The sequence below is a fragment of the Podarcis tiliguerta genome (assembly GCF_965153285.1).
Source record: "Podarcis tiliguerta genome assembly, chromosome: 5".
NCBI classification, from domain to species: domain Eukaryota; kingdom Metazoa; phylum Chordata; class Lepidosauria; order Squamata; family Lacertidae; genus Podarcis; species Podarcis tiliguerta.
The window spans coordinates 52,663,805-52,687,733 of NC_139538.1; the positions used below are offsets into that span (position 1 = coordinate 52,663,805).

The window sequence follows — 23,929 nt, forward strand, 5'->3', positions numbered from 1 at the left end:
GCAATGCACTCTAGACTGCCCTTTGGTCTGGTCTAGAAGCTCCAGCTGGTGCAGAATGTAGTGGCTGCTGAGAGGGGCAAGTACATATGGCACCACTATTAAAACATCTGCAATGACTGCCTATCTTGTTTGCAAAGCCTTAAACAACTTGGGTTCAGACCAGCTTAGTTAAGTACTGCTTGAACCCTTCTATCCCACCCCGATCACTGAGAAGAGTATCTAGAGCATCTTTGGTTGTCTCCCAAGTTGGCGAGGCTCATCTGATGTCAACACGAAACTGAGTCGTCAGGCTTAGCGGCCAAATCTTGCGGAATGCCCTTCACGTAGAGATTCTGCAGGCATCATTTGAATTAATGTTTAAGAAAAGAAAAAATCTTAAAGTTAGCTGGTGATCTGTGATTTTCCTTACACAGGGAGGCCCAGCATGTGTGGATGTTCTCTGTGTGTGCTGAGCATATAGGGATGTTCTCCCCGTATCGGAGGTCCTTGCAATAGTCACACGCAACACCTTGTCCTTCACAGTGCTGGGCACCTTGCTAATACCACCAAACAAGGTGCTCAAACAGAGACAACTTCATAGGAGTACAAATTCCAATTCAGCATTTCCCCCTTCTCCACCTTCCCTCTCAATTATCACTTCTCTTCGCGTCCAACCTCCTCTCAATTATCACTTGCCTTTGCCTTCAGCCTCTCTCTTTACCTAGCAGAAGATAGCCCTGAATCACTGAGTAGCCAGTCACAACACACAAAGGCACTGGATTGATATTATCTTTGATAACTGCAGAGAGGTGAGTAGTAGTTATCTACCAGGGCAATAACAGTGGCTCTAACCTTGCTGTCAGCAGCTACTGTAAATTACTATTTTTGCACTCCCCTGATGAAACTCCTCAGCAGCTCACCTTAAAACTCTAAGGCTTAAAGCCTTGTAACATGGTGTTACATGCTGACACTCAATTAAAAATGCTGTAAATCAATTGGCTTGCTCCAAAAAAAGGCAATCAGCAAAGGCAACCTTTGAGGAGTTTCTAACAGAACAGGCACTGCTGCCTCAGGGCACTTCCAGACAATCTGTTTATTTAGCACTCCTCCTGATTTGTAATTTTTTACAATTATTATTTAATTACATTTCAATACTGTTCTTCATCTGAGGACCACAGGGCATTTTACAATATAAAAATGCAAAAATACAAAAATATATAACATAATAAGGCACAAACACAGTCCCCCCCCCTCCCCATTTTAAAAGGCCATAGATTGTTTCATTAGCCAAAGACCTGAGAGAAGAGGAATGTTTTTGCCTGGCACCTAAAGATATATAATGAAGGCACCTTACCTGTTGTCCTGCACTTTCCAGGGACAGGTCTGCACTTTAAAATTCAATGTCTGAGATCTTTTCTTTTTCTTTTCTCCCATCACGTTCCCCAAGGAAACACGCTCTTTAACACTGGATCAGAACAAACAACAATTCGGGTTTTCTGAGGGCTGCAGTTTGCTGCTATTCAGCAGTAAAGAATGACTTTTTGTGGGGAAAGTACCAGGCAACAAAAAAAGCAATCAGAGGGAGCTTTAAAGCACAGACCTGTGCCTAGAAATGCAGCACAAAAGGAAGTTTGGATCAGCCCTACATCATAGTCAAGGGCTAGTTATACCATATTTTCCGGTGCATTTCCCATCACCTTTCTTACTGAAAAAAGGCTGATTACTTTTTTTAAGAAGCAGGTTTGTTGAACATTGGTGCACCTTGTAAAAATGTACCCCTTATTGGGGACATTGTATGTGAAATTGTGCTCTGGTGCCGCACCCTGAAATGTTCTGTTGCACTGCAGCAGGATATACCTTGCCCATTTTGTTTCCAGAAACTGGTATGTATCTGTGCAGAACAGATCTTGGCTGCAAACAAACGGGTTAAGTAAAAGGTAAAAATGGCCTGAGTGTTTCACTGCACCATAGCAAGACCACTGATCTCTTTGATTATATGGGATGAGAGCAAAATACACACAGCTCTGAAGCAGCCATTGGAATACTGATTGCTTCAAATACATTGGCCGTCAGTTGGCTCATGTGCATAACCTGACTATGTTGGAGTGCTAGTAGAAAACGCAAGTAAAGCATATTGAATTTGAATGTGTGAATTCTGTCTGAATCAGACACTGTAATATTTCCATTTTATCAGCAGCTGCACAGCACATCTTATGTGTGGGTGCTGTTCAATGTACAGTAACTAAAGTTCCACAGCTGGTAACAGCTGTGGAGAAACTTTTTACTAATGATATTCACACAATAAATGTTGCACAGTACCTACAGGGAAATGGGACAAGAAGCCCTATCTTTGTTACTCCCCTCTAAAAGGGGGGGGGGGGCTGTAAGTGTAAAACTCTTGTGGCTGGCAAGAAATTGCAACATGGCAGGACTTCATACCTGACTTAAATCCTATCTGCCTCTTCTATCTAGGCATAGCAAAATATTATAGCTGTCTTTTTAAAAATGGAATGAAAAATATCCACTTCTCAGAGTCTGCTCACCTTATAATAACATGTGATTCCACAACATACGGGGAATCAAGGCTGGGAAAGGCCACCTTAATAGCTTTAGGGTTGGCATCAGGGGAGGAAAGTCATCCTGCACAATATGTATGCAAGATGCATCTTCCCAGAAAGTTGTGTAACCTACACACAAAGGGCTGTGTGTCAAGAATAACATAGAAAAGATCTGGTGGTGTCTATGATAACAGCACATTGACTGGGAAACAGAATTATCCCATTGTTTCTCAAAGCATTGTTTGGAAAATGTGTTTGTCTCTTCCCATCAGGGGATTAAATTTCTGAATTATTACAATACAGTATCACAAAAACCTATACAACTCCATTGTTGTATTGCTGTCACCTTGCTACCTCACAAGTCTATTCAAGCCAGACAAAGGAGAAAATAGCAATCACTCTTTGCAAACAGCTTATCAACACAAGGCATTATCCAGAACAGCAAAACCCTCAAGTAATTATAGAAAGCATGAATGGTGCAGAGCCAGGAGTAAAAGAGCAGCAGGAGAGACATTCTCCGATCTGTGCTTCCAGGGAACTTCCTTACTACCCAGCTGCCTGGTCGTCTTTTGTCTTCAGTACAACACCAAGCCAGCCTCTGCCCACTTGGGAAGGACAAATCACAGAGAAAGTACAAAATAACATGCTTTTCAGTCCCACAAGGCTTGTTAGGCTTAAAAATAGATATCTTCTGTAAAAAGCTGCCAGTTACCAAGCAGAAAATTATTCTTAAGGAAAGAGTTTTCATCCAAGCTTGGTCAGGTAACCTTGTCTTGTTTCTTTCTAACAACCTCAAGGCAACAAGAAGCAAGCCTGTGGTTTTCAAACCGTGTTCCAGAGAACCCTTAGCTACCTTACACTAGGAAAGAGAAATGTCGGGACTAGGGGCCAAATGCAGCCCATCATGCATCTCTATCTGGCCCTTGGGATTCTCCCCAGGCCACCCCCCCCCCCAGGCACACTGGTCTCTAAGCTGCATCCTTCACCAGCCCTTCTTTGCATCCTCCTTGACTGTTTTTGTCTGGCTATATACTGTATCCTTGAATTCAGGTAATACCTCTTGTTCACCTTAGGTGAAGGGTAGGGAGGGTTCTGTGAGCGCCTAAGTGTCAAGTAGTCACATTCATAGTTCTTCTACACACACTTTTGCTTCTGGCATCACTGGCATGCCGCCCTCCGCCAAAAAAACCCTCCCAAAATAAATTAGAATTGCGAATATCGTGCATTTTCCTGCTCTAGATTTAGCTACATCTCGTTCGTTCCCCTGCTCCTCTGCGCAATCCCTGCCTCCTCGCTCTATCGCAGGGCAGTAAAATAATAAATGTCAGAAATCCCGTCCGCGTCATTAAAGCCAGAAACTAAAGGCAATGTCTGCTCTGAAGGCTCCTGAGCATGCTCAAAAGAGAACGAAGGCGGTTAAGCAACAGCAGTTTCCGTTGCCTTAGTACGCGGAAAAGAATCAGCCGGGAGCCCTGGCCAATCTTTCCTAGGATCCCCTTCCCCCTCGCTCCCAACACAAACTCCAAACTGAACTATCATTTGGGGGGCGGAACCAATCTTCTTCAGCTGAGGGGGTACACCGGATCAGTCGGGGAGCTGGATTGGTGGTGCGCCATCTAACGGAGATCGCTTCCTTCCTTAGTTCTCCGTAGGTACTTTTCCTTGACCTGTCGGCCGCTCTGGCCCACCGGTCCGCCCCCACCTTGTTCCTTTCACAGCCATGCAGCCCTACATGGTCAACATCAAGCTGTCGGCCCGGACCCTCACCGGGGCGCTCAACCCGCAGAACCGAGGGGCGGCGGACTGGTGAGTGGGGGAAGCGGCGAGGGACTGGGGAGGAGGCGGGCACAGGCCACCCAGGCCGGCGGGACGCAGAGAGAGGGTCGTTATAGCTCCGCGCGAGCTACCAGAGAGAGAGAGGGAGAGAGAGAGGTGGCCGTACCATTTCACATGCTGGAGCTCCGTAGACTTCAGCGAGGCTTACTCGGGAGGAGGCGTGCACAAGGTCGCAGTGTATAGGTGTGAGAGGGGCGCCTTAGACCGACCAGCCTTATGGTCCTAATGTGAGAGGGGATTTTAGGGGCCAAGGATCCAGTGTTTCCCTGAGGCGTGCAAGCTGCTAATGGCAGTTGAGTGAAGTTCATAGAGCCTTCAAAAAGAGCTACATAATGCAAACTATTGCTAAAGCCTGTATGGGGTTATGGTGCAAGTGTGTGTGTGTGTGTATACAGAACTTTTTTCTGGGGGTACGCAGGATGAGCATTCCCATAAACATTTTGTGAATCTTTGTGCTTTTGTCTATTTACTGTACTGTTTTTATTTTTCCTGATTTGAACTTGTTCTGGTTATTGATTCCAAGACTGCCCAGACCCTACAGGTTTTGGTGATTTTCTTGAGTCAATATGAGAGTACAGTGGTACCTCAGGTTACAGACTCTGCTAACCCAGAAATATTACCTCGGGTTAAGAACTTTGCTTCAGGGTGAGAAAAACAGAAATCGTGCGGCAGCAGCGTGGCGGTGGCAGGAGGCCCCATTAGCTAAAGTGGTATCCCAGGTTAAGAACAGTTTCAGGTTAAGAACGGACCTCTGGAACAAATTAAGTTCTTAACCCGAGGTACCACTGTACCCCTAAACATTTTTTAAAAAAAGCACTGTGTGTGTGTGTGTGTGTTTATGGATGGAACCAGTGCTCCCCACCAAAAAAAAATGTTTAGGGGTACTCTCATTTTCCTACTCATATTGAAATACCACTCCTCAATGAGGCTAAACTTAGATTCACAAAATGTTTAGGGGTATGCGTCCCCCCAGAAAAAAGCACTGTATGGAACATGTGTGGGCTGACATGTATGTAACTGTTTGACTTCTCTGCCGAAGGCACACTCTTTCCAAGGTCCCCCAAGACAGATGGGTGCCAGCCATGTGTGGGTTAAGAAAAGAATGACAGGCGTAGTGCTTGATTATGGGAGCGGGCAGCATCATGGGTGTGTGAGCTTTGGCAACTGGGTTGATTTCAATCAAGTACAGTGGTGCCCCGCAAGACGAATGCCTCGCAAGACGGAAAACCCGCTAGACGAAAGGGTTTTCCGTTTTGGAGGTGCTTCGCAGGACGAATTTCTCTATGGGCTTGCTTCGCAAGACGAAAATGTCTTGCGATTCCTGGGGTTTTTTTTTCTGCTCCCCACCCCCCTTTTCTAAGGCACTAAGCTGCTAATAGCCTTTTAGCAGCTAATCCGCTAATCCCTTAAGCCTTTAATAGCCGCTAATAGCGCTAATCCGCTAATGGGCTTGCTTCACAAGACGAAGAAACCGCTAGATGAAGAGACTCACGGAACGGATTCTTTTCGTCTTGCGAGGCACCACTGTATAGGATGAAGAAACTTGAACTGGTTTGGTGGGCATCTTTCTGTCTCGGGAGACGACAGAAGAGTGCACCTTCGGGGGTAAAGTAAAACCCTTGGGAGAGTTACAGCGCTTGCTGTGGCTGTAGAGACCCATACAGGAGAGGCGTGTTTTGTTGCAGCCTGTCCTTATTAAGCGGAAATGAATGCTGTTTGTAAAACACTTAAGATGTCACGAGTGGAGGGATTTAGGGTAGGATAGAAATAAAAGCACAAGACTTGCCTTCACTGGAAAACTGAAGGGAAAAGTCTCCTGCAGTTGGTAAATACAACAATTTGGGGGTTCTTTTTATGCGTAGGAGTGGTTGCCAAACGATTCTTTCAGTTCTCTAGTGATTCAGCTAGAGTTGCTTTCACTTCTCCCTTTTTTTTTTTTTTTTTTTTTTGGAGTAGAGGATGGTTTGAGACATTCAGTGACTATAACTTTGGATCTAATTTATTTCTTTAATTTATATACCACTTAACACCAGTCTCCAAGCAGTGTAGTTTAATCATGCATTTCATATGTTTTGGATTTGTTTTTGTTCTACGGCTTACCAAAATTATGTTTCTGTGTCTGACAGTATGATTACTATTTTCTAGGGGCTGGCAAGGGTTGATTGCATATGGATGCCATTCTCTCGTTCTGGTTATTGATTCCAAGACTGCCCAGACCCTACAGGTTTTGGAAAGGCACAAAGCTAATGTTGTCAAGGTAAGTTAATAACATTGTAACCTGTTTAATGTAAAAATCAGGTAAGAGAAAATAATCAAACAGCAACCCCATCATGTTTAGGCAGTAATTGCATTTGTTTTCATAATGCTGTTTCAGTTGTAAGAAGTAACAAGTGTATTGCTATCTAACTACACCTCTTGACAGAAAGTGTTCATGTTCAATGTTCCAGTGAGCCATTATTTTCAATCAAGATATTTCATTCCTATCGTCCAGTTCTCTTATTTTTGTTTTTTACCCAACACTCAACATTTTGTGGCTACAGAGCATATTCAGAGGCTACAGAGTATATTCAATCTTCACTGGGCTCTTGTGGGGGGAGGTGCTTGTTCTGTTGTTGTTTTTTAAGTTTGTTGTACTTCTCCACATCTTGGTGGCCCTCCTCATGCTTTGGTTTAATTTCTGTCAGCACTTACCACTTGAGTTCACTGTCAGAGAGAGTGCTGTGAATTTGAAATTTATTAATTTCAAATTGCCATATAAGAATATTGGTGGTATTAGATTTGTTTGCGCCTTGGGATTTATTCACTCTTCCCAATACATTTATTACTTACTATACAACCTCATGTTACAGATTTGTAAGTTGCATATACTAGTATTAGTCTCAGGTTCTAATTTCTTCAGTTCCATTATTTATTTATATTAAATTTATATACCGGCCTTCATTTGTAGATCTCAGGGTGGTTCATAACATTAAAATACAGTATAAAAACGCAATTTGTTAAAAATAGTATTTCATGCTTCTGTTTATGTTACAAATATATCTGAATGTTATTTATCTTCCTATGTTTAGGTTAAATGGGCTAAGGAAAACTACCACCACAATATTGGATCACCTTATTCTTTGCGCTTGGCTTCTGCTGATGCCACTGGAAAGATCATTGTTTGGGATGTTGCTACAGGAGCTGCTCGCTGTGAAATACAAGAGCACACAAAACCCATTCAAGGTAAGGAAACTTTTGTGTGTGTGTGTGAGTTACACCATCGTGCAGTAATACAGTGGTACCTCGGGTTACATACGATTCAGGTTACATACGCTTCAGGTTACAGACTCCGCTAACCCAGACAAGATAGCGGTCTTCAAATATCTGAAGGGCTCTCATGCAGAAGATGGAGCAGGCTTGTTATCTGCTGCTACAGAGCACAGGTCTGCAATTAATGGGTGCAAAGTGCATGAAAGTGGATTTCAGTTGAACATTAGTAAAAACTTTCTAAAAGAAAGATTTGGTTTAACAGTGCAGCAGGCTGCCTCAAGAGGTTGAGGCCTCTTGTTTAAGTGAAGCTTGGAACAGCCACCTGTTATGGAGGCTGTGGTTGCATCCTGCAGTGCAGATCCTACATTGAGCAGGGAATTGGGATTAGATGATTTCTAAGGTCCCTTCCAACTCTATTATGCAATGGTAAATCCTTGCATTTCAAGGTCATAACTCTCTCCTCATCTCACCTCCTCTGGGCATAACAATCTCCCCCCTTAGTTTTCTGTACCCACTATCCCCTCTCACATTCTCCATGGTCTTACAGCTTCCCTTCGTTTATTTGTCCAATATTGACTTACTGTCTCGTACTGCTGACAAAGTCTAATAAATATAAACGACCCTCAATTTATTGTGTGGTTTATACATTTTGAAAAATGTGTTTATTTCAGTGTTCTGTTGCTCCTATCTATTTCTATTAGTGCCATAGGGAAAGGGTTTAAAACCTGCAGAGTTGGGCTTATACAGACTTTCCAGCCTTGTTAAATATGACAAACAATGTCCCATTGTTTAAGGCTACCCTAAACTTGTTAGCTCAGTTTCTGGAGAAGCCACTCCGTCGCTAGGCAACAGTGAATTAGTTCAGCAGCTGCATTTCAGCTTGTGGTACAGGTTGTATAACTGCTGATTTGCATCCACAACCAACAAACTATACTATCACTGAAGCTTGCATACCCAGACTAGTTCATATTTTTTCGCTTCATCACAATGGCAGGTGGGGGAGGAAATTTGGGATCTTTTATGAGAAAAGTAACAGGTATCTTGAAATGAACCTATGATATTTCTCTTGATGATGCCAGCGAAGCAATATTGGAGAAGATTGATAATGATATAGACTAACTTGCAAAAGGGGGACGCGGGTGGCGCTGTGGGTAAAACCTCAGTGCCTAGGATTTGCCGATCGTATGGTCGGCGGTTCGAATCCCCGCGGCGGGGTGAGTTCCCGTCGTTCGGTCCCAGCTCCTGCCCACCTAGCAGTTCGAATGCACCCCTAAGTGCAAGTAGATAAATAGGCACCGCTTTATAGCGGGAAGGTAACAGCGTTTCCGTGCGCTGCACTGGTGCTGGCTCGCCAGAGCAGCTTCGTCACGCTGGCCACGTGACCCGGAAGTGTCTCCGGACAGCGCTGGCTCCCGGCCTCTTAAGCGAGATGAGCACGCAACCGCAGAGTCAGTCACGACTGGCCCGTACGGTCAGGGGTACCTTTACCTTTACCTTTTAACTTGCAAAAATAAAACATTGTATAGAGTCATAGCTCAGTGGCTGAGCCCCTGCAAAAGGTCTTCATGTCGTCTCTATCTTCTTTTTCAGCCTTTTGGTATCATGTAATTGATCTAAGATAGATTTGGTTTAAAATCTAATAAAGGTATTTATGGTAACCCTGCCAGATGTATCATTATCAAATGGCACTAACTGCTAATTTAATATCTTTCAGTAAAAGGCAGTACAGTGGTACCTCGGGTTAAGTACTTAATTCGTTCCAGAGGTCTGTTCTTAACCTGAAACTTTTCTTAACCTGAAGCGCCACTTTAACTAATGGGGCCTCCTACTGCTGCTGCACCGCCGGAGCCTGATTTCTCTTCTTATCCTGAAGCAAAGTTCTTAACCTGAAGCACTATTTCTGGGTTAGCGGAGTCTGTAACCTGAAGCGTATGTAACCTGAGGTACCACTGTAATAATATACAGGGATTCCCCTTTAAATTGTGGACTGTGGCATCTTGAGCAAAAAAAAAATACTGTATTAAGATTTTCTCTCTCATTTTGCCCCCGCCCCCCATTAATGCCCTCTAATGTCTCTCAGTTCTCTTGTGGCACTCCACTCTCTCTCCCCCTCCCGACTTTCCAGGAAGCTGTGCATCTCCTGCTGTGTATAATGCTGCCCACATTCCTCATTATCATCACAGTTATAGATGTCTTTTATTCCTGAAGTAAAATTCACAGCATCTTGGTGAAATTTAATTTCCAGCATGGGTTTTCATGAATAATTGATAGTTTGCTTGCCAAGTTGTCTCATAAAACTTTTCATGTACCATAATGACCCAAAGATTCCACCCCCCACCCCTTTACTGCATTGCTAAAAAGCTGGTGAAGTTACGCGAAATCTGTGTTGATTGCTTCTGATGATGATGTGGAAAAGGAAATGGTCACAATGCATAACTTAACTATTCAATGCTCAATACTTTTATCTAATATTAAGGTGTTTAATTGCTGAAAAGGTTTTGCTGTTATTTAGTTCTGATGTTTCTCTGTGGACACATTCATTATCAATAAAGCTGCCCACATACGTAAGGTAATCTTTAATGCATTCCTCAATTGTTAGCAACATAAAAATGAAAGCATTGTAATTCCCTTCCAATAATTATGCACATTCTCTTCAGAATTCATTTTTCTTTTAGCTTCCTCTGTCACAGATAAGGAATAGTTTAAAATGAGAACAATGATATATAGATTACTTTTTCCCACTGATGGAGGTGGCTGATGCCCACATCATTTTTTTGGCCCTGTCACCTTTTTTGCTCTGTTTTAGAAATGGCAGCCCATTTGTATTATGCCACACACCAAATTGCAGCAAAATTGTGTAATGCAACATATCCAACTGCAGCCATTTTCTGGCTGGCACCCCATAACATTTTCTCAAAACTCCAGATGTGCCCACTGGTCCCAAAAGGTTGGCAACCTCTGACGTAAAGTTTAGTTTTGTGTAGACTTAGGTATTATTTTAAATCGCTTCAGGACTTTCCTAGTAAAAAGTGATGTTACAGTATAATCCTAAGGTTTAGATTTATTAGATTTGTAAGTGCCATTTGAAGATCTTTATTGCTAGCTGATGGGCAAAGAAATAAAATCTACACCCATTATGTCAGATAATCTGTCCTGGAACAGTTATTGATCTGAGCCTTGGTGATCCTAGCTGTAAAAAAAGAAAAAGACTTCATGATTAAGATTTGCTGAAACAACTTACTGCTTAAAAAGTGCAATTGAAATATGAATTCTCTTCAGTTGAACTTGGTGGCAGGTTTTGGATTTATATTAAATTTTTCATGCTTACCTGTGAAATACAGAATGTGTATTAATTGGTTGCCTTTAATCAAGTCTTCATTCATCTCTGTTGCCCATGGGGTAGCTGGCTAAAATGATTCCACCAGAAATTTTTGTTCATTTAACATTTATAAGCCACTTACTAGAACAAAAGACCTCTAAGTGGCTTACAATTTTCTTGGAAGTGCAGAAGAAACATCACGTAGCATCTGCAAAAGTGCTAGTTTCACAGACCTAAGTGCTTAAATGGGCATACACTGGATCAAGTAAACAGGTCTCAAACTGTTGGTGGATTTATATATTAATAAATAGCACCTTGAATTTGGCCCAGTAACACATTGGCAGCCACTGCATATCTCTGAGCAGGGCACTGTATTATGCCTGGGTCTCCTGTCAGTGGAGAATACTACAGCATAATTTGGATTGCTGATTGTAGCTTGAAGTAATCCAACATTGATGTCATCTGTGCCTGAACTACTAAAGTCACTGTATCAAGATTTTTTTCTGTTGGAATTAATTCATAACTATGAAAGTTGCAAATACAGCATTAGGTAACATTGGCAGCTTAAAAGTTTTTAGCTAAACTTTGCTAAATACAAGTAAATAAGCATGCTAGGGGAAATATTTCCAATGCACCTTGAAAAATTTCTGCATTTTCTGCTGGACAAAATATTTTGGTTGAAGAATAACAAGTCTTCTGTGTACATGTGGAAACAAACAATCGTTTCCACCCTAATAGGCTGCTTGCTTGAAGCCAGCTCAGATCTCTCAAAATATTGTGTTAACACCATGTTGTTACAGTAGCTATGTTTTCAGTTTTTATTTTCAAACCATCTTCTTGCCATACCTCTCCTTCCTGACTCCCCAGTTAACAAAGGGAAAATGCAATTTACACTTGCACACTTATGTGGGTTTGGCTCAGGAGTCCTTAACTGCTGGTTTTTACTAGCTTCAGTCTCTTTTGATGTCAAGCTCTACCCATGTACAAGTGCCATGTTCTGTCACTGATTACAAATGTTCTGGGATGTCCTTGGGCGAGATACATTGGCAAGGGTTGGCAGCAGGACTTGGCTGAGTTGTGTGAGCTCTTGGGACCATGAGTTTGTATGAGGAAAGCTGTGCATGGTTCTCATTACTTGTAAGGTGTTCTGAGCAATTCTGGTATCAGTTTTTCTTTAATAAACAGACTTTTTACATCAATAACGAGAGCTCTAACTTTATATTTTATTGATGCCACATTCTGATGTTTGCCTCAGAAACCTAGAAGATGGAAAGGGGAGCTGTTATTTTTAGTTCCAAGGTTGACTGACTGACTTTTCATCTCTCCCTCTCTTTCCATCTTTCCTTTCCTTTCCTTTCCTTTCACTTTTTGACAGACATGCAGTGGCTGTGGAATCAGGATGCCTCTCGAGATCTTCTCCTTGCAGTTCACCCACCAAATTACATAGTCTTATGGAATGCAGATACTGGCACTAAACTCTGGAAGAAAAGTTATGCAGAAAACATCCTTTCTTTTTCGTTTGATCCCTTTGATCCTTCAAATTTGACATGTGAGTTCTGTTTTAGGAAAGTATGTTACCTTTCTGTTCTACAGGACTGAATATTGCTGTCATACAAAATCTTGCTGTTAGATTGTAACATGTGCCACAGAGGCTTAAAAATGCAACATGAGAACTGAGAGTGAACATCATTGGACAGTTTCATTAACCTTGTGTTATTTTAGAGGTAGTTTGTGGGGGAAATGAATCTGAATGGTCAAATAAGATTGTGAAGGGAAGTCATGAATTCATAGTTAATTACAAAGTTTGCCTCAAGTCAAAGTTGTGGAGAGTGAAATTGTAGCTCATATTACAATGCAAATACAGCTTTATCATGCCTATGGGGTGTAATAATTAGAAACAAGGAAATAGCTTCTGTGTATTACATGTGAAGAGATACGTAGCTTGGCATGTTCTCTCAGAAGATGGTCCAATTAAATTCACTGGAACTTGCTTTTGGGTGAGTTGTATAGGAATGCAAATATATATATATATATATATATATATATATATATATACACACACACACTTATATAAAGTGTTGCATATAAGAATTGGCAGCATTTTCCAACCTGATTCCTTGTACTACAAGCATGGCCAGTGGTCAGAGATTATGGATTATGGGAATTGTGGTCCAAAACACCTTGAAGGTGCCTGGTTGGGGAGATTGCTTTGGGATAACACAATATAGTTGAGGAGCCTCAAGTAGGTGAAAGTTAGTGAAGGGCAACTGTGTCTGCCAGTAACCTTACATAATTTTTTAAAGGGTTAAACTTTTATGGCCTCAAATAAGAATGGATCATCTATCACTCTTTTCCACAAGGATGTTCCTTTTATCAGTTTGCCATGTATTTCAGCATTCGTAAAATTTGTTACCACTTTTCATTCCAGAAGTACATTGAAAAGTGAAATGCTACCATCAAATCTCTCCTCGTATTTTACAGTAATAACTGTCTCTTTTCTTGCTGCAGTGCTTACAAGTGAGGGAATAGTGTTCATTTCGGACTTCTCTCCTTCCAAGGCTCCTGTCAGTTCAGGGAAAAAGGTTTACATTTCCAGCCCTCGTTCTAGTCCTGTTCATAACAAGCTGGTATCTGCTGCAGGGGCTAAAAAGGCCCTGGACAAAGTAAAAATTCTCATCACTAATGAAAAACCAAGGTAAGTCTTAAGCTTTCTACTGTGCTCACAAGACTTGTTCTATATAGCTACAGTGGTACCTCGGGTTAAGTACTTAATTCATTCCGGAGCACGATTTCTGTTCTCAACCTAAAGCAAAGTTCTTAACCTGAAGCACTATTTCTGGGTTAGCGGAGTCTGTAACCTGAAGCGTATGTAACCTGAAGCGTATGTAACCCGAGGTACCACTGTAAATCTATATAATACCTACAGTGCAAGGCATGTCGTTCTGGCTAATCAAGAATAGGAATAGGGTAAGCCCAGTATTCCATTTTTGTGCTTGAGACCTGGGATTGCTGTCAGTGTTTCAAGCCATATATGGCTGTGAAATATCAGGCTTTCAGAATGAGGTATTTCCTTTATCCATGTAGACATGGTTACTTACCAGTTTTCCCTTTGTGACTTAAGTTATCTTGCTTCAAAAAAGTTTATTTACTTTTCCACTTTTGAAACAAGATTGCTGCCAACTGGAGCAGACTTCTGCTTCTGCAACCAGCACAACCAGCTTGTGCAATCCCATCCTGTGCACCCTTGAAATCTGCTCCGGCCATCATTTGGAGCAAATTTTCGGGGCGTGTTGGAGGCTGCTTGCGGGGTGAGGAGAGGAAAGCAAAGTCCCAATGCACCAATGTAAGTCTGCTCGTGCAGCATTTGGATTTCTCCCAAAGGGAAGCAGTGAGTAAATTTCTACTCTAAGAAGTGATGATTGGGTCAGCTCTACCAATAGGTAAGGGAAGGCAGCTCATTTTCAGATTTTGGAGTACCATTGCAGGGCAGAAAATCATAAGTTATTTGGTTTTTTATATTCTTTTTGCCATTTGAGGGTGGTCTTACATAGAGTTTATTGTTTGTTTTGGCCAGTAGGGCTGTTTCTGAACAAAAATGACATTATATCCGTGGTTCCCAGCATGGGGCACATGCCCCACACGGGGGCAATTTGATTTTTAAGGGGGGCAATTTGAGAATGAGTTATTAACAGTTAATGGCCTTTTAGGCTCTCTCCACATGAGTAGGAGTTCTTTTTGAATAATAAGAATTATATGTTACCAGGGGGGGGGGCGGTTGTCAGGATTTTAGAGATGCTTAAGTGGGGCATGGCCAAAAAAAAGAAGGTTGGAAACCACTTCATTATATTCAGTAAATAAGCCAGTTGGACCTTTCAATACTTTCTTTGAATGGACTATAAACTACTGCGTGCATTCATGGACAAGTTCCAGGGATTTGGATTCTGAAAAAAGCAGTACCCTGAATCATTATCTCATGAAAAAATGAGGTTGCATGATAATTGTCATTATAAACTGCCCGGAATAAAAATTTCAGTAATGCAATAAGAACATTTGAAGGGAGGGATGGGTATTTTTGTTGTTGGTTGGTTGGTTGTATTTGTTGTAGCGTAAAAAAATAAGTTTATATAAATTGCTTCAGAATTTATCTATTTGTTCACATGTGGTGGTATTTCTACATGGTTGTGGGGCATTTGAGAATGATCACAGGGAGGAAATGTGGTAAAAATTGGCTTCCTGATTATGTAGTCTGCTGGAAAGCTCTCCTGTAAAAAGCCCTGTTTAAAATGTGTGCTCTTTTGTGGGTCTTGGAAGTGTCTACTGATGTGTAAATGTGTGTGTGGGGGGGGAATCTCTGTTGATTTTTTAAATATTACCACCTATTAAACTTGATTATTGCATTTTGATATTTTTCCCGCAAACAATTAAACATTAAGCTCCATATGGCACAATTTTCCTTCTTTGTTGCTGTTTTTCATCCTGAATACCTTTAAATGTGTCAGTAATTGTTTTAACAAATTCATCAGACTGTATTGTGAATCCGTGCTGAATGCAACATGTTAATGTTGGTAAGATCAATACTTTAATGAGAGCTTTAAGTTTTGAACAATAGGCTTGATGGCATCTCATTTTGCAATTCTTTGTGAAATGTGATCTCGTGTCAACTGGAAGGGCATGAAAAGCCTAGAACTATTTACATTTCCTCCTTGTCAAAAAGGAAACTAGTGGGGCAGCTGTGTTTCTTTGTTGCCCAGTAATGATAGAAGTATTTTCGGTGATGACTTGCACATGCCCTTAAGAATTATGGGTCTTACCCAAGTTTCATTGATTTCAGTGGGACAAGTATAATTAACTTTGTCTGAATTGGAGCCTTTTATTAGGATTAGACAGATGTAAGTGCTTGCCCTATTCCATGCCCCTCTCAGATTGCTTTAAAGGGGTACATGCAGGTATGAATAAGCTGCAAAGGCTGAAATATTATAAATAAATGTGATATAATAGTGGTGAATTTCCATTTTTCTTTTGCTGTTCTCTGTAATCAGGGATGGGAGAAGAGGGCATTGAACATGACAGGTGGGTTATCGTAGCTAAAAACTAAAAGGGTGTGATGGTGGTGGTTGTAAACCCATGTAGGGAGCCTGGGTTTACTCCAGAACCTAAACCTGCGATTGTAACGGATCCTGGCTCTGTATGATGTTTCCAAAGGCACATTTGTCACAGTTTACATGTTCAGGTTTATACTTAAAACTTAGGTGTGTACTTGAATATAACCTGTAAGATTGTTCTCACTATCCAACCAATACGTCTACTCAGTTAATGAAAGAACCCTCTTTTTCTTAGCCCGGGCAAAACCCTTTAAAAATGCTTACTGCTTCCCTTAGTAACTAATGTAATGGCTCGGCTGTTCTTAAGAACGTGGAGAGATGCTGCTTCTATAGTTGCATGATCAATTATTGATGAGAGAAGCATCTGAGATGGGCTTGGTAGCTGTTTGCAAAGCTTGATTACATATAGCTGTTTAATTTGATCATAGATTGCATTTTGGATATTTGAACACTTGAAATCCTGGACCCTTTGCAATGAAATGTATTTTAATAAGACTTATTTGTGATGTGTCTAGTGCTGAATCAGTAACACTGAATGACTGCCTTCAGCTATCCTACCTGCCTGCCAAGCGAAACTACATGTTGTTACTCTACCCAAGAGAAATCTTGATTCTTGACCTTGAAGTAAACCAGACAGTAGGTGTGATAGCAATCGAAAGAACAGGAGTGCCTTTCCTCCAGGTAATAAATCCATCTTGCCATTGTGCATGCCTTCGTTTTCATTTTATCTTTAGATTTCCATTCTGCCCTGTATTTGTCCAAAGCTGTAGATGACACAAGAGACAAAACACTTTAATTTGCAGGCTAAATGCAACCCTGTGCTAAATAAGCTTGTTTCTTCCACAAAGCATTTCCCAAAGGTTTTATTGAGACTTAGTGCCTTGGCTCACTTGCTCTGTTTCCTTATGGAATACAGATGTTTCTGTTGATACACTGGATGTGTGCAAAAACCATCCAATACAAAAGTTGTGAGTCAGTGAGGAACATGAAAGCAAAGGTTGATTGCTAAAAAAATAAACTAACCTTGAAGGGGCATTTCAACTGACAGCTATAACCTTGAGATCACTTTTTCCTCCTTGCTAGCACTATTCCAGAATAATTGTTGACAATTTGATTGATGTGAGCTGTTGAAGATTGTGGGTGACAAAATGGAGAATAGAACATAAGGCTGTAATCCAAATCTACTTACCTGGGAGTAAGCCTCATTGAACTCGATAGGACTTACTTCCGAGTAGGCATTGCTAGGCTTTGCAAAGTGTATTTTATAAAAACCCACAAATACAATAAGCAGTTGCTGGGTTTTTATTGTGAGTTTGGATGCTGGTAGTCTTGCGGTCAATGTGTAGTGAAAAGCTATAAGGTATGAGACAATTAAGAGTCTGACATGACCAATGATTCAGCTCTTTAGTGTCTGCTAGAAAAATCCACCTCATTTTGTGGTATTATAAAAATTACTAAAGTGGAAACAACCCCATAGTGAAAAGAAATGGCATGTTATACTTGTTTAGAAGTTTCTTCCAACAAAGGCACAAGCTTATTTGAACATCTGTTTCTGCTTGGTTAGGCAGCTAAGTCATGTCTGAAGCCTTATCTGAGCTGCCTTGATCTTTTAGAATATTTTATTTATGTGAGCTAAAAAGAAATAATGCTAAGCTTTATAGCTTTTGTCTGAAACTAAAATGTGTGTGTTTGCTCACTTATGTGGATGGTTCACATTTATGGCTACTAAGATGGTGCTATTTTGAATGTATTCATAAAAAATAAAATTCACCTTCATGTGATTATGACATCAGAGGCTTATTATTTTAAGGAAAGAATTAAAACCTGAATGATTCCATTGATACAAGCACTCATGTGTATTATTAAGACAGAGTAGCTGAAATCCCCATTATAATTAAACAATAATATTGTTTTAACTAAATAATAATAAATAACTATAATCAGCTTTCAAGACATCTGAAAAATTGTTCATTGCAAAGCTGCCTGTAATTGGGTGTCCTGTCAGACATTTTAGTTTTTTAAATCTCATTCCCCAGTCTTTCTTCTGCGCTCGGTATCTCCATCAGTGGGGGAACAGCTGAAGAGGGGGTTGGTTAGAGCCTCTCATCTGATGTTTAAATACGTGGTGTACCTGCTGGTTGTCATATGATGTGCAGTTTTCTTAAACTGGATGTTCTCACTATACATATATACCCAAGGTTTTCTATACAAATTCTAAGGTGTGGTTCTTTAGGCGGTGTTAAGTTCTTTAGGCGGTATTAAACTAAATTATTGCATGAGCGGAACAACTTCATCTTGTACAATGGCAACTTTGCCCTTCTTCACTCCCTCTGTGTACCCTGTGCTGCCCCCAAATCCTGTCCAAAGGGTGGAGGGAGCCTCGGATCAGATTTAGGGGTATGTGGGTCAAGGAGAAGGGGAAAATGTCCTGTTGTGCAATCTTATGTGCTGCTTGTGCACTTATTTAGATCAGTACTTTGCACTGCTGTTTACAGGGAAATTGCCCACTGTAGGGGGACAGGACACCTTCTATCACCCGTAATCCGTCTAACTTTATATGATGTTAAGTGTGCATTTACTCTAAGCAGTAAATTACTTATTAGCATTAATAATTAACATTTTCAGCCCTTTCTTTTTGGCAAGTAACCTGCCAGACTACCCTGTGACATGTACAAGCGTGTGTACAATTGGGAAAAATGGATTGATAGAGTTCTGTTTGTCTAATAAAATAGTAGGATTTTAAAAAATGAGTCCCATCCTATTCCATAGTGAATAATGGGTCAACAAACTTTTAGGACATTTGAGATATCTGTAACAAGTCCTCCTCTTGTTTACGTGATTTGTGCAGGTTTATTAATATGGAGGGTATGATTTCAACGTGAAGAATAATATTAAACTTGGGGGTTCTTGTTTGTTTAGGTAATCCCATGTTTTCAGCGTGATGGGTTGTTCTGCCTGCATGAAAATGGCTGTATTACTTTGAGAGTTCGCAGATCTGTTGGTTGTATAAACAGCACATTAAATGAAGATCCAGGTGAGCAAGCTACTCCAGTCTACTGAACTAGGTGTCTAGCATTTGAAGTTACAAATTCAATGTTACAACCAAAATTTGCATTTATTCTTATTAAAACTTTGGCCATCAATTTTCCTAGCTGTATCATTTCCAGTATAGTAAATAACTTGAAGGTGTTTGATTACACAAGTCAAATAAAAATCCCACCACCTGGCCCAATGCTGAGATGGAGATGAGTGTAATCCCAACTTTGGCCTTGCCTTTCACTGGCAAATATTGCTGTGTTGGCCAGCAATATATGTAGCACTCACATTGAAATAGTGACCTCTGGCACAGATTCATTAAAATAGACTTGAACAGGGTATGAAAGACATAAAGCTGTAGATGTGACAAATGCACCCTGTACCCTCACATTCTAAATGTCTTTTTAGTAATTAGTTACTATGTCTTTATTATGTAAATCCTCCAGTGCACTGACCTGCCTCTGTTTCAAATCCCCCAACATTTTGTGTACCTCTATATTATTAAAAATAATGTCCGTTTATATCATACTATAGATGTAACAGTGGTAACCAGCAGAATTAGCACAAGAGCCCAGTGGTTGCTACATTTGACTGAAAGCTGTGCGTATCTGATATCTCATGTTTTGACATTTGCAGAACCTGACCCCATTCAGGAGCTGGTCTATGACTTACGAAGTCAGTGTGATGCCATCAGAGTTACCAAGACCGTTCGCCCCTTCACTATGGTGTGCTGTCCTGTGAATGAAAATTCTGCAGCTCTCATAGTCAGTGATGGTAGAGTAATGATATGGGAGCTGAAGTCCACCATTTCAGGCCGAAGTCAACGGACTAGGTAACCTTACTGAATGTTCGGGGTTTTTTTTTTAATTAGTAGTTTAAATACAAGGAATCCGTGGACTTGACAATGCTGCTTCATTTCTAATGTTTATAACCATGTTGTTTAGTACAACTATCTACAACAAGGGTTGTTGTTCAGCAAAGCTGTCATTTAAAATGAGCAGCCAGATGACTATGGCTAATAGGGACGTGGTATACATAACGTCTGACAAGACTTGTATATGATTTATACTAATGTTGTGTGTATTAGGCCACAATTATTAGGCTTATTGCACCTGTGTGATACAGCATGGGTTGTCATCTTGTTTCGTGTCTTATTCTTGGTAATAGTGGTGCTGTCTTCTCTCACCTTCAAAATCAGTGTTGACATAAAATGAGCTCCCTCATTCTTAAAAGATCTCAGTTAGCTCCTCAATATCATTCCATCGATTTAAATAGGCATGATCACAACAAGCTATGTCTGTGCAGAGGACAAACTTGTATATAGCAGAGAGGTGCAGCGTGTTGATGTCATCTGTACATGAGGCACTCTAAGGGATCTCAGTTGACACAGAATGGGGAAACCAGCCATTAATTGCAACAGCGCAGTAACGTGCTGTGTTTTACTCTTGCCCCTGGACATGAATGCCATTTGTTTCATGAAGGAATACCATCAGGGTGGGGGACTAATCAGTTGTTAATTCCAGCCACTGAGAATCAAGGATGCTCCTTTTTGTAGAAAAGGAACCTTTCTGCATAGGTCATCCTGGATTCTGTTTGGCGGTCAGGCTAAAGCATGATAGAACGTTCCATTCTTCAGTTTTATTGTAATTGTCTTTTGCAGCAATTCAACTGCATCACCTTTGTACTCGCCGGTCTCATTCTGTGGAATACCTGTTGGGGCATCTCAGAATAAACTTCCAGACCTGTCACTGGATAATATGATAGGTAAGAGTATGTGAGCCATAACAGTCTTCTATATTTTACTTCAGCTTTGGTAACTAATTCAGCTTGCTATAGTATTCTAAAGCAAAAAGCTGTGTTTCACAGTTTTGAGATTGGAAATTGCTTATGGCCAAATCATGAAATCTATTTTGCTTTTTCTGTTATATTGTACATCAGGGCAAGGCACACTTTCTACCGAAGAGCAACAAAAAAGTTACTGTTTGCAAGAAGTGCATTTAAAGTTCCTGCTAACAGGGCTCCTTTCAGGACTCCCTTTGCCTCCCTTTGCTATCCGCATGTGCCCACCTCTCACCACAAAAAACTTAAAACAGTATCAGCCTCTCCTTGCTGTCGGTAAGTGTCTTAAACAGTACAGTTGAATATATTGCTCATTTTGATTTTTTGCAGTGATACGTTTGTATGATAAACTGTGTGTCAGTCTGGGGACTATTGCTGTCTGAAATAGCATGCCCTTGAGTTGCTTGAATTACTTCCCAGAATAAATGCTGTCTTAAAAGAGAGATGAAAAGTTTTTCCAGTTCTTAGATATTCCTGCTATATATATTATTAATTTTGTGATTTGTATCCCATTCTAAGACAAACGTTTAGTGTGGCTAAAAAAGCATTTTCCCACTCATTAAAAATCAAAATGCTAAAAGAGCAGTGAATTTAAATGACCCCAGCTAAATACCTGCTTAACTCTGACTCCAAAATGCCAATCAGCACATTAAGTCCTGGCTTATGTTTTAATATAATGCATTCTTAAAACTGGTTTAGTGAGGTATTAAAATGCATCTTCTGAAAGCAATTAATGGATTCAGTGTATAATGGCTGACCTGATCCCATGCTATGTGAAGAAATCCAAATTGTGCCCACTCAGATCTTGTCATGGCTTGCCTTAGTTTTTACACAGCACAATAGATTTTTGAAGGTTCAGTACTGACGCAAGTTGAAGTTTGATGCTTACTGTGGCAAGTTTCTCACTGACTTTTTAAAGGAAGCATTTATGTATGAAATGAGTCCTAAGTTCAATGTATTCATTCTGCTTGTGTAATGACAAGGTAATAAATCAAAATCAGTCTATCAGGATTCTGCCTTGAAGGTTACTTATGGTCTGGCACCCTCCTTACTTGAATATACAGTGGTACCTCAGTTTTTGAATGTCTTGAAAGTTGAACGTTTCAGTTTTTGAACGCCAAAAACCCAGAGGTAAATGATTCCGTTTTCGAACACGCCTCGGAAGTCGAATGGCTTCCGCTGAGTTGTTTTTTTTCCAATTTTCTCTATTGAATTTGCAGACCACCCTTTGAACCTAGGTTTTCGAACGTTTTGGAAGTCGAGTGGTCTTCTCTTCTGGAACAGATTATGTTCGAAAACCGAGGTACCACTGTATAAAGTCTGTCCACTTGGATTATCTTCTACCCAACTACCTACTCAAGTGCTACTATGTATGAAGTATACCTTCAGCCTTGCAAGAAAAAAGGCTGCAAAAGTCACTTGCCTACTAAGAGGCCAGTACCTTGTGTTTTAGTATTGGCTGTGGAAAAGGACAGGCTCCTTTCCCCACAGGCAACATGGAAGTCCAGGCTGTTAGTGGTGTTAGCAACCTGGTTAAAGAAAGCAGGGGAGCTTCTACGAAATGAGCAGAGAGAAAAATCTGTCCCTCCACTGCCAGCCTGCTTCATTTCTTCATTTGGTTGTAGATGAAGGGACTTTCCTTCCTTCACGGCTGGCATAGAAATGTAGTTGGCTGGTGGAGGGGTTGTGGAACATTCTGTCTCTCCTCCAACAGCTCATTGAATTTCCATGCTTGCTGCAGAGAAGGAGAAGCTCCTTCCCCCTGGCCTCCTTGGACGCTATCTTTGCTAGCATAGGAGTGAGAGTGGCCCATTTCACTTCCACTGCGCTACCCACTTTCCTCCATGGAAGTAGTCTATGTAGCCTATGGCTACCCGGTAAGCTCTTACACTCAAGGCTAGTGTAGTTACCAGTGGATCGGGCCTATTGTTGTGGGTGGGTGATGTAAAACCTGCCTAGCAATCTAATCCATCACTTGAGGATGAGTGACTAAAGGAAACTATGTGGAAAAATAAGTATAAGAGATTCACTTTTGTGGTGGGGAGGGGGACAAAGTTGATTTTAAAATGTCAATGTGATTTCTGTAAATTTTGCAAATATTCAATTGACTCCTTGCAGGAACAAGCAATGGCTCGGTCCTGGTGTATAATCTTACCAGTGGGCTCCTACACAAAGAGTTAAGCATTCATTCCTGTGAAGTCAAGTGAGTTTCTTTAAATAGTTGTTGATTTTCTGGAGAAAGGAAGATTAAAATGTTTAATGTGCTATAAGCAGTGCTGGCATTTGGCTTAATCATAAAATAGTATGCAGGAAGATTGTTCAATAGGGTGGTTTTCTTTTGCAAATAGAGCCATAGTTCTGTGAAAACTGTTCTGCTTTATAAATATTTGAATTGGTAACTAATGTGTGTGTGTTGATCAAGGCTGAACACAAGCCTTTGTGTCCCTAGACATTGCAGCATAGAGAATTTCTGCCTAATGTGAGTCTGATTACAGCTATATTTATAAGGACCATACTATGTGCGAGGCGGTTCCACAATTCTTCCTCCTGACTGTGTTTTGTATTAAACAAAAGCCCCAAATGGCCATGGAAGTCTGAAAAGAGGAATGGAGGACCAGCAGCTATGGGAAGACCATGGACTGCTGAACTCTGAACTCTCATCCCATTGTTTGTCCTGTGTCTTTGTCCCTTGTGTGTGGGGGGGGGGGAGGTGGACATGATAAGTAGGAAAAGGGTTGCACGGTCCTTCAAACCTGCTGACAGTCCTTCACCATTGATCTTAGGCTTACGTGGCTGCTTATTTATTTAAAAGTAAAACTTCAGGATATGGAATAATAAGCTGGCTGTTACAAGTCACTTGGTTGCTATGACTCTCGTGACATATTTCATTGCAGATCAGAGTCTGTTCACGGAGACTTACTTTTGTGCTACAACTGCATTTACAAGTAGATATACAGTCTTATGAGATGCTGCCCCTAGGTAACAATTCAAGAGGATACAGTCATGCTCAG

At 40.9% G+C, this 23,929-nt stretch overlaps 1 protein-coding gene across 2 annotated transcripts in view; it reads left to right on the forward strand.

Annotated features, from left to right (window-relative positions):
- The first annotated feature begins 3,960 nt into the window (after positions 1-3,960).
- WDR11 (WD repeat domain 11) overlaps positions 3,961-23,929 on the forward strand; it is a 49,330-nt gene continuing 29,361 nt past the window's right edge. Inside the window, exons 1-11 of one of the 2 annotated variants that reach the window (XM_083439591.1) lie at positions 3,961-4,343; positions 6,519-6,630; positions 7,442-7,595; positions 12,317-12,490; positions 13,450-13,636; positions 16,559-16,724; positions 18,963-19,077; positions 19,716-19,911; positions 20,740-20,843; positions 21,018-21,194; positions 23,037-23,121. In XM_083439591.1, coding sequence (XP_083295717.1) covers positions 4,258-4,343; positions 6,519-6,630; positions 7,442-7,595; positions 12,317-12,490; positions 13,450-13,636; positions 16,559-16,724; positions 18,963-19,077; positions 19,716-19,911; positions 20,740-20,843; positions 21,018-21,194; positions 23,037-23,121 — 1,556 coding nt within the window. In that variant the 5' untranslated portion in view covers positions 3,961-4,257. Of the gene's footprint in view, positions 4,344-4,394; positions 4,666-6,518; positions 6,631-7,441; positions 7,596-12,316; positions 12,491-13,449; positions 13,637-16,558; positions 16,725-18,962; positions 19,078-19,715; positions 19,912-20,739; positions 20,844-21,017; positions 21,195-23,036; positions 23,122-23,929 lie in introns of those variants that run through there. The other variant, XM_083439592.1, reaches the window with a different exon arrangement.